Here is an 11860-nt window from a genome sequence, read left to right as displayed (position 1 = left end):
CATGTTTGGTGTGACGGGGATTCGAACCCGCGCCCCTCTGATTGCGAGTCGAGCACCCTAACCACCATTTATGATGAACAACTCTACGTTCATTAACTACGAATACATATGTTCTTGTTCTTATTCGGCTTGAGTTATGAAAATTATATAGATTAAAGCCTATTTCGGAACCGATATTTTCCTAAAGAATAGCAAAAAAAACAAAAAACACATCCTTCAGTTTTAAAAATAATAATCAATTTCAGAAACACAACTTAGGTTCGTGATGTAATCGTTTGGGTAGAGATACGCACATTTAACGCACTTCCCCGTATCTCAAACCCCACTCTCTTCCACCACCACCCCCACCACTACGGTCGTTCACGTAGAGAAGGAAAAGAAAATAAAATACACACACGCACACACAAAAAAATCGATCATACTTTTTTCAAATCCATACCGAAGTTCTAAAATACTCCGCCAGGGGCTAGTTCTACCAACGTGACTTGATACGAAACTTTCCACTACCCCCACTTCTCTATTGTAGTGGGTTTGCATCAAATAAAACTTGCTTTTTTTTTTTAGATACAAGTTTAATATCATAATCACGTATTGGCGGATTATTTGGAAATGTTAAATATATATATATATTATCAGTAGTCAGTGACTCGCGCATTTACAAACGAGTGTTAACAGAGTAACAAACTTTCGACGGTAATAAAACGATAGATTTAGATCAAATTGAGTTTAAAAAAAACAACAGAAAGTTATATATATATATGAGAATATATTTGAGGCACCCGTAAAAGTAAGAACTAACCTTTACTATTTTTTTTTTCCACCAGAAGTCAACTCTTGTGTAACTACAATAACTTTGGCCAACGTTTTTTTTTCTTCTGTTATGGTTGTTGTTTGTTATTAAGCACAAAGCTCTCCCCTCCACGGGTATCGAAACCCGGTTTCTAGCGGTGTTAAGTCCACAGACAATACCGCTGTGCCACTGGGGGGTTCTTCTGTTATTTCTTCAAAGTCAGGTATTTAACAAAAGTCAACATAAATTTACGTCTGATAACAAATGAAAATAGTCAGTTGCAATAGAGCTTCGGCAATGTCGCGTGTAATTACGGTTGGTTAGTCTCATTCTGAACCAGCACTCCCCCTTGTGGTGGTTATATAATTCTCCTATAATACAAACAACCAGAATGGGGCCAAGCAAAAACGTGGACATCAATATCACCTGAAGAAATTATTTACAATTATATGATTTTTTTTTGGCATTAAGTAACATGTTTTCACCCTATACATTACATAATATATTATTCTCAGGAAAAACATGTTTCATATACCACTGACAAGCTCACAAATCTAACACATAATCTTTACCACACAAGTCAACACGATGACTGACACTGTGATACCATTATTTGATTGGAAAAAAACCCGTCAACTATAACGTTTACTAAAACACAGCGAACTCTTACGTTGCCCTATTTTAAACATCTCCATTTTTACGAGAAGCTACAGAGGAGATGAATGTGGTATATCAATTTCTAAATATTAAAAGTCTTAAACCGTATAGTCTTTAAATACTGATTAACTGACTTGAATGAGGTAGCTAAGTACTGACTACAAAAACGATTTAAACATCATCAAATGAGCAGCTGGGCCACGAACTGTGTGGCTCCGAGGTAGCTTCAGGTTAATATTACTGTCCTGTTCGAAAAACTAAATGAGACAGTGATACAACCCTAGTGATAGCAACTAAGAACCGATTCGACGTTGCTGTTGGTTGTTGTTTTTTTTTCAGCCTTTAAAGGACATTAAATGATGAAATTAAAACTTATCACAATATTTAACACGAAAAACTCTTTGGGCCTCAGTAATTTGATCTGGCTTTCATATTCATAGCGATTTGATTATTCCCACTGGATACAGTAAAGCTTTTTACCTTTTTATTTTAAAACAGAATGCCAGATACTTCTTCTAAATGACTTCTCTAGTAACTCGTCAATAGAAGACGCATCTTAATCGTAAGATATTTCAGTATTTTCTCCCTAAATATCTGTGTAACATACGAACTGTTTTTGTATCACCAAATTAAGCTGCAAGTAAATATACTCTGTGAACCCCCACAGCTTTTTTTTTTGTCTTTTTAAAGTAACTTAATTCCAAACTCCCACCAATTCTGAGCTTCACTGCAATTGTAGGCAATTACCAAATCGCCATTTTTTTTTTTTTTTGAGGTAGCTTATTAATATAAACGCGACAAAACAGATATATATATATATATATAGGAGCGATGTTCTTTCAAAAAATAGGAACAAAATTTTGTATTCTAAGAAGCTTTTGTCAGTTCCAAAGGTTCAACACAACTGTCTTCATATTCAATTTGATTTCCATGCAGTTCATTCTCGCTTTTGTCTACTTCATTAACGCTCTTTAACTGCCACGACCTGTAAGCCTCCGGATAAAAAGTTAACGTTTCCTTTCTCCAAGGTATGGGAACCTCACTATCACTCTCGGACTCCTCGCCTTCCTCTTCAATGGCTTCTGCATCCGAATCACTCCGTGAACTAGAGAGGTCTAGAACTCCTTCATAAATGGAGGGTGAATTAAACGTTCGAGGCATGAGGATGGCCAATGGATTGTCCACCGAAGGAGAGATACTCATGTCTATCGCTTGGGTCTGCACTGTTTCTTGGTCTCGAAGGAACAGTTCTCTCTGCTGGGGCGTTAGAATCCGTATTGTGTGACGAGGCTTGCGACGTGATTGCGATGCTGTTCTAGGCACTGCTGGCGGCCCAGGATCGTGGCTACTTCCCGCAGCAAGAGGGTCCGGCGAGATGATTGAGGCAGCAACGGTACTTGGAAGTAAAGGTTGTTGATCGGTGGTCAGTGGAACGACTAATGGAAACTGGTCGTACGCTTTCGGACGACGACCTCGTCGTGGTTTACCGATGTTCATTTCGTCTTTCGGACATTTATGATGCACGAGATGGTGTCTGCGGCGAAAGTGACCCAGACATTTTGTGCATTGGAATGGTTTTTCTCCTTTATGAATGAGCATATGGGCCTTCAGTTGGTTGCTATCTGAAAACTTCGAAGAACAGAGTTCACAAGCGTAAGGACGCTCACCCGTATGGACGCGAAGATGGCGACGTAAATTGGCCACTTGGACAAACTGCCTTTCACAGTGCGTACAATGATAGGGTTTTTCCCCCGTGTGTAGCCTCATGTGAGTTTTGAGATGATGGTCACGAGTGAACCGTTTATGGCATTCTTTACACTCGAACGGCTTCTCGCCTGTGTGCGTGCGTTCGTGATTTTGAAGCACGTGTTTATAACCAAAACAACGGTTACAAACGCTACACACGAATATTTTATCCCTAGAATGACTATCCCGGCCCTTGGGACTCGTTTGTGGGCCCGGGGTGCTATTACTATCCGATCCATTCCCTGCGCTGGCAGACGGTTCTCCGGCCGAAAGACTAGGAGTTAGCCTATCGGTTAAACTTGTATGGTCAGTTGTTGTAGTGACCACCGCTAGGGGGATTCCAACCAGCACCGGTGGCCGTTGTACCTGAGACATCAAGGTTTGACCTCTTCCATTCTTTGTGGAATCTGCTTCTTTACATTGACCAATCAGCTCGGACCCTGTTTTCATCTCTAGCTTCCCTCGTGCTAGCTCCTGCCGACCTGAAATAACAGTAATATCAAGTGTATAACAACATAGGTATTATAATAATAGTAATATCAAGTGTATAACAACATAGGTATTATAATAATAGTAATATCAAGTGTATAACAACATAGGTATTATAATAGTAATATCAAGTGTATAACAACATAGGTATTATAATAGTAATATCAAGTGTATAACAACATAGGTATTATAATAGTAATATCAAGTGTATAACAACATAGGTGTAATAATAAGAGTAACATCAAGTGTCAATCACACATTTTGAAATACATTTACAGTGTCTTGTTTACTCTGAACCAATGAAAGCGATTGAATAAAACCTGTCCTGTATTTCATACAAACTACATTGTATTAATTTATTTTATTCTACTATTAAACTTTTATTATTTCTAAAAATATGGTCCCCGGCATGGCCAGGTGGTTAGGGAATTCGACTCGCAATCTGCGGGTCGCGGGTTCGAATCCCCGTCCCACCAAACATGCTCGCCCTTTCAGCCGTGAGGGCGTTATAATGTGACGATCAATCCCACTATTCGATAGTAAAAAGAGTAGCCCAAGAGTTGGCGGTGGGTGGTGATGACTAGCTGCCTTCCCTCTAGACTTACCCTGCTAAATTAGGGACGGATAGCGCAGATATCCCTCGTGTAGCTTTGAGCGAAATTCAGAAAACAAACAAACAAACATTCTAAAAATATGCTAAACATAATACAGAACAATCGCAGAATTTAAATATTCAAACATAATACAGAACAATCGCAGAATTTAAATACACAAACATAATACAGAACAATCGCAGAATTTAAATACACAAACATAATACAGAACAATCGCAGAATTTAAATACACAAACACAATACAGAACAATCGCGGAATTTAAATATACAAACATAATACAGAACAATCGCAGAATTTAAATACACAAACATAATACAGAACAATCGCAGAATTTAAATACACAAACACAATACAGAACAATCGCAGAATTCAAATACACACCATTATAGGGGAAAATACAAAATACCGGGATGTATAATTAAAACAGTGAAAATTGTGAAATTCAAGCGTTGTTCATAAAGTTTCCCTACTTAGTTTCTTTGTGCTATTTTGCAACTTAAAACTTGAATGTCAACACCGTACTCATCAACAACACATTTCTGTTTGTTTTTGAATTTCGCGCAAAGCTACACGAGGACTATCTGCGCTAGCCGTCCCTAATTTAGCAGTGTAAGACTAGAGGGAAGGTGGCCACTACCCATCGCCAGCTCTTGGGCTACTCTTTTACCAACGAATAGTGGGATTGACCGTCACATTATAACGCCCCCACGGCTGAAAGGGCGAGCATGTTTGGTGGGACGGGGATTCGAACCCGCGACTCTCATATTGCGAGTCGAGAGCCTTATCCACCTGGCCATGCCGGGCCTCACATTTCTGTATAAACACAATCCTATCATTTTCAGGCCTGAGACATGCCATACGAATGAATATTCGGAAAATTGTCAACTACTTGATGTAAAACTTTTTATATTACAAGAGATAGCAGTGTCCTGTTAAAATATCTTTTGAAACATGTATTTCTACCTGTCTTTGGAAGATCAGAGAACGCGTGCTCAGAAATTTAAATATTTTTTTTCTAGACACAAAAGTATGTTGACGGTTTCTTGTTACAAAGAAAATAATGTGAGAACACAACATTAAACATGAATTTGAATTTGAACTTTGCATTACAGTATCATGTTATAAACAGCAGTTAAAGTAAACTGGCGGATATTAAAGTCATGGTGAACTAGAAGGCACTCAACTTGTAGTGTTTCCTTTATTATTTGTATATAAAGTACCGGAAATACGTCTGTAGAGACTCTACGTCATTTCTTTCTATCCTAGCGGTTTATAATAGAAACGTTTTGTGGTATACATTTATTTCAGTTACACGATCAATTTTCTGAATTCTAAAATAATCTAAAAAAAAACGAGTCGCAAGTTATCTGTCTTATTAAAGACTCAATCCGACAATGTTAACATTATTTACACGCTACGTTGTCTTATTGAGCGTATTTATTTTCGGTCCTGCAACTACCACCAGACGGAGCTAATTATAGAATATTACGAGTTTCTAAGTCCTAATAACGTACGCGAAACTGATGGTTTCGGATTTCACTCGTCAGAATCAGAACGTGAGTCTGAATGCTTCACTAACACTAAAAATCGTTACGTTACTACAATCTGCCAACTAAGCCTCAATTGATCCACAAGCCGATTATTGGGAACACCATAAAATAAGTAACACGTTTAATGAGTTTTACCTGTAAGTTATAAGAATTTTTTACACAGTTCTCAATATATATATGAAGTTTAAAATTGGAAGGCGTTTTCTTAAGAGTTAGTTGTAGTCATGCGAGGTAGTTTTATTTTAAAGAAAATCAAACATACCAAATTAAAAACTTCTATCACACCCACAACGGAATCTATCAGACCCTCATTTTTACATTGTTTTGAGTTGTGTGATGTCACGGAAACGTCCATACACTTAGATCATAGATAAAGATGTGTTCAGATCGTGGATTTAGAATTTCCAAGACAGATATATCTCTTGTACTTAATGACACTGGAAAACAAAGAAATATGGATCACCTTGAGACACCAGGACTATCCAGAAAAAAAATCCTGCAACAAGTCGTACCCCCAACTGTGGTAAGCAAACTGCAGCTTCTTGTACCAGGTTAGAATCCACGGACACAAAGATCTGTCCATGTGAACCAGGCAACAATACTCAACATAATCAAGAAGAATCACCGTCTAGAAATGTGACAAAGTCACGTGTACACAAGGTGCTTCCACAACATGTCCGTTCACTCGCATCATACCTCAAACAGATAGCAAGGAAAACGGTATTTATGCTATTCCGCATTAAGGCATACTGGTCAAGTCTTCTGACACAGTTGCTATAGGTGTCTGCGCGATCAAACTATTTAGAAACTGGAGCTGAAAAACTGTCAGCCTCGTATGCTAGATGGAAGGCCTACAAGGAGGAAAGGTGTGCATGATAGCCTTACGACTGATCTCTTTGCAAAGAGAACTATGCTCAAAAACTATTCTCAACACCAGTGTTCCCTCTAAGCTGCGCGGCCGTACAACAACCAATCAAGTGCCGCGCACTTCATTATTCCAGCCGCGCACATCCTCAGTTATGGTGAGGAGTCTCAACATGTTGACGGCCTTAATGACCTTGGTAGTCGACAGGCCTAAAGTCCAAATAACCAAATGGTAGCATTGCAAAGCGGCTTAATTATCTAATAGGGTCGATGGTCTAAAAATACCCTCCCCCTAAAAAAATTGCCTTGATACTGGTGCACATGAAAAACTTCATTCCGCACGTGGATGGAAAACTTAGAGGGAACATTGGTTAAGATGCAAGATCGTCAAAGAGAGCATGGCCGCACGTGGCGACATGAACTGTAACGACGTGTTGAGGCTCCAAAATCATTTTAATATAATGTACCCAACCTCTGTATTCCGACCTAAACATAAAAAAAAAAAAACGGAATGAAAGAGAAGTGTTTTGTTTTTCTATCGCACGACAATTATGTTCTGTGTTTATAGCTTCCAGCACTGAAACAAAACAAACAAGGTTTCTAGCAAGCTACAGTTACTCGGTTAAATAGACTGGGAATTATGACGTTCTTAATACACGGGTTTAGCCAGTGCATTTATGACATTCTTAATACAAGGGATTGACCAGTGCATTTATTGCTTTGACACAACCACAAAATTTTCATAATTCAGTAGTCTGCACTGCTGCTTAACGGACAACATACAGATATGTGTTAAAGCAAAACTATTACATTTTTTATTGTTACGTGATTTCCTGACAAAATCAGCTTAACCAACTAAGCAATATCTACGGATATTTTAATACACTCTTTAACGACTTTAGTTCCTTATTAGAAAAACCCTTTTCCTGTTCCAATTCAAATTACAAAAATAATAATTGTTTTATACCAAAAGCTCCACTCAAGACAAGTTTATAAACGAAGCTCTTCGTATACACAGGAGAATTAGGCATAGAAAACCTACTTGGTAAGCCTAACCCGAACCTTATGAAATAGACAATTCCCAGTGGTAATAAACGATTGTAAATAAATTATCATCAACACACGTTCCATGTTTCAAGACGCCGTTTTATTGTTGTTGTTTTTAGAAATATATATTACGTACCGATTGTGAAAGATCTCTTGACCCCTGTATATTTCATGTGGGTGCACTGTATATATATATATGTAAATAAGGTATCATCTTTAAAATGTTTAGAAACATTCACCGAGTTTTTCACATAAACGGAAAAAACGTCTTTTTAAAAAAAAACGCTGAAATACTGACTTCCTTTTAACTGCGGACTTACAACGCTAGAATCCGGGTTTCGATACCCGTAGTGGACAGAGCACAGCTAGCCCATTGTGTAGCTTGACGCTTAATTACAAACCTTTTAACTATGGAACTTTCCACATAGGTGGTCATCACGTTCACAAGGTAGCGTGTTTTTCGTAAAATAACTTATACCTCTGGATAACATATTTAAAATATTTTGAAATTTTAAATGCTTTAACAAAAACTGATAGATGATATATATATACAGCTCAAAACATTAACTTATATTAAGACTACTCGATTAATTATACATAGTCGATATTAACTGATGTTTAAAAAATAAACGTTATTCGTAAAAGAAAATAAATACGGAATAGAAATTTCCAGAACATTTTTTTGATTTATTTCTTCTGAATATTGTCAATACTAATTCAACAACTTACTGGACAGATTAACTGCACGTGTGTAAAAACTGTACGTATTTCAGGCCATAAGTAATCGACATAACCTTATTGAGAAACGTACCAGTGATACCGAGATGAGGTTTTATTTAGTAAGAATTGAGTAGAGTTATTAACCTTATATTTTAACCTGTTGCTGATTCTAAATTGGTACAGCGGTACGTCTGCGGACTTACAACGATAAAATTCGGGGTTCGATACCCGTGGTGGGCAGAGCACAGATAGCGCATTGTGTAACTTAGTGCTTAACTTTGAACAAACAAACTGATTCTAAACCATAACAGCGAACATTCCTCAAGGTATTTAACGAATTTTTTTTTTCGCTTCACGTTTTCTTTTTGCATGAATAAATAAGTTTTACTAATACGATATTTGAAGTAATATTGAGGTAGATATCAGTCACGCGTACATAATATGTAGTATTTAACTTAACGCTATTTTCCAGTTTGAAATGGAGCTTCTAATTCAACTGAATGAATAGATAGCCCGTTCTTGTCACTTCAATTTGGTTACAAAAGTTTGACTATTAAGCGACGATACTCTTATTCAGATGGACATTGAAAGAGAAAAACAATGGGATGAGAAGACGAAGAAAAAAAAAAGCAGCCTTACCTCGTCCTGCCACCCCGCCTGTCTACTTGACTTGCTTACCGCTATACGTCACATGTTGTTGTTCTTTTTTTTTTATTATCTCTAGCTCACCATAACCAATCACCTGTCAAGGCCATATTTTAGCTTGTCAGTGTTGGTACGTGATTCCTAGTGACCAGTGGCCGAGATTAAACGGACGAAAGTGAGCAGTTATAATGGAACACTAAACTATACAGACGTCTTTACCTAGTTTCTGCACAGTCCGCGAGTTGGAGTAACAAAAAAAATGGCTTCCAGGCAAGGTCGACATAAAAAAAGCGTTACTCTTCCGACTCATACATCTCCACGTTCTGATCTGATCGTAGCTAGGCAACCAATCAGCGTTTTCTCGGTGGAGCTAAGCGATGCTGTACGGCCAATCACACGTGCTACCGGCACTGAACTCCTTACTGTTCAATCGACTATTCCGAAGCTACCGCCGATGTCTTGATTATGGAAAAGAACGCGAAGATCATAGAAAGCCGGTAAGCAGGGTGCTGAGTGGATGAGACACGGGAGGCGAGCGGCTTTCAAATCTTACCCTTGCGAACAAAACAGAAATTCCCGTCCCCTAGATATATTCGAGTTTAACCACCAGAGGGCAAGAGGGATCTAAGCTTATCTCCTCGAGTTCGTAGTTTGTTTTATATGTCTAGAAGGAATTTATGCCAGTTCAGTTTATCAATAAAATCAATTCATTTTTTTTTAAAAAAAAGTAATAATAATCAATCTGACCCTAATCCTGATAAGCCTGACGCAATAAGCAATAAACTTTCCTTCAGGAAAGGACAGTTTCGTCACGTTCAAAATTATTATCATGGAGACGATAATGTTAATTGACAGGAAAAATTATTTTATCTTAAAACAAATACACTCCTTCAAGTCCGGCATGGCCGGGTGGTTAGGGCGCTCGACTCGCAATCTGAGAGTCACGGGTTCGAATCCCCGTCCCACCAAACATGCTCGCCCTTTCAGCCGTGGGGGTGTTATAATGTGACGGTCAATCCCATTCTTCGTTGGTAAAAGAGTAGCCCAAGAGTTGGCGGTGGGTGGTGATGACTAGCTGCCTTCCCTCTAGTCTTACACTGCTAAATTAGGGACGGCTAGCGCAGATAGCCCTCGTGTAGCTTTGCGCGAAATTCAAAACCAAACCACTTCTTCAAACCTATCTTTTTTTTATTTTCCCCAACATAGAATGAGACTCTTTCGACTTTGTGTCATCAAAATTAGCTTTCTCTAATCCATTACACGCAGCGTTGTGAAAAAATACGATTTTGTTTGTTTGTTTCAGAATTTTTCACAAAATAATACAAAGTTCTATCTTCCGTAAACTCTCTGTTCATTCTTCTCTGATCGTACAGTGGGATTTGACCATCATGTTACAGCGGCTTCAATATGCGGATCTCATTCCTGCGGCAGCGAGCCGCAAACCATGAACTTTCAGATTCACAGTCCGAGCGCGCGAGCTACTACGCCACGTCCAGCCCGAAGCGTTAAGAGCACGTGGCGACAACAGACGCATCAAGATAGGCTACGTTAAATGCTCTGAATGTGCTTAGTTAGAAATATTAGGAAACCCGTCAAAACTCAGAACTGTAAGGCGACAGGTATATGCTTTAAAAATAAAATAAAAAAAAGGTGTTGAAAAAATCCGATAGGACAGGACAAAATGATACAATTAAATATTTACGAAATCAAGAGATTTAAGTCAAAATTATAATTAGAAAATATAAATTCTTCTAATAATGAACATTTTCTGAGAAAGAAAACGTATTCAATTGATTACTAATTTAGAAAGTCAGAGAGATTAAAAAAATTACTCGAAAGCGTATCATAATATTTTCCCCTACAATCTTTTTCTATCTTTATCACTATACAGTTATTATTAGTTTATTTAGCTTTTCTTTCACTGTAAAAAAAAACAAATGTTTTTCTGTATGTTTCTAATGTTAGTTGACGTTCATAATACACTATCGTTTCAATATATTTCCTCTTTTACAAATATCTTATTTTAGATGTAAGCTGAAACATTGCGACAGTATTATTGAATCATTTTTTGTGCTAGTAAATTTGATTTTGCCAAAACTTTATGCTGTGTTTTTTGTTGTTGTTTTTTTAAGTTAATCGTGCACGATGTCTCTCATTTATTGCAAATGTCCTAAGTAAAGATTTATTTTCTTAGGATATGATGAATATACATACATTCAGCTCGCACACCATAATCTGCCATCCTTCGTTATGCAAGGTAATTAAAACATATGTTTAGCATTAGCGTAGAACATTACGTTTCACACATGCGTGGTAATTAAGACATATGTTTTAGCATTAGCGTAGAACATTACGTTTCACACATGCGTGGTAATTAAAACATGTTTTAGCGTTAGCGTAGAACATTACGTTTCACACATACGTGGTAATTAAGACATATGTTTTAGCATTAGCGTAGAACATTACGTTTCACACATGCAAGGTAATTAAGAAATATGTTTTAGTGTTAGCGTAGAACATTACGTTTCACACATACTTATTTTATATATAAACAATTATCATAAGGCCACCTAATTAATAATTAGTTGAATTCAATAACCACAAAAAATTACTTATTCAAGAGACAAAGTATCTGAAACCTTTAAGACTGACCGTTCTTTTTTTAAGTTCAAAAATTTATAAAATTCTCCAGATCGCACTAAGAAAACTAAGCGTTTTAAAAGTCGTTCACAACAAA

General features: G+C 37.4%; 1 protein-coding gene across 1 annotated transcript in view; it reads right to left on the bottom strand.

Annotated features, from left to right (window-relative positions):
* The window catches only part of LOC106472102 (zinc finger protein 467-like), a 32785-nt gene continuing 20925 nt past the window's right edge, over positions 1-11860 (bottom strand). The window contains exon 3 of the mRNA XM_022400707.1: positions 1-3675. Coding sequence (XP_022256415.1) covers positions 2315-3643 — 1329 coding nt within the window. The 5' untranslated portion in view covers positions 3644-3675 and the 3' untranslated portion in view covers positions 1-2314. The remainder of the gene's footprint in view (positions 3676-11860) is intronic.

The sequence above is a fragment of the Limulus polyphemus genome, unplaced genomic scaffold (genome assembly GCF_000517525.1).
Source record: "Limulus polyphemus unplaced genomic scaffold, Limulus_polyphemus-2.1.2 Scaffold5083, whole genome shotgun sequence".
NCBI classification, from domain to species: domain Eukaryota; kingdom Metazoa; phylum Arthropoda; class Merostomata; order Xiphosura; family Limulidae; genus Limulus; species Limulus polyphemus.
This window is presented reverse-complemented; position numbering and strand designations above follow the sequence as displayed.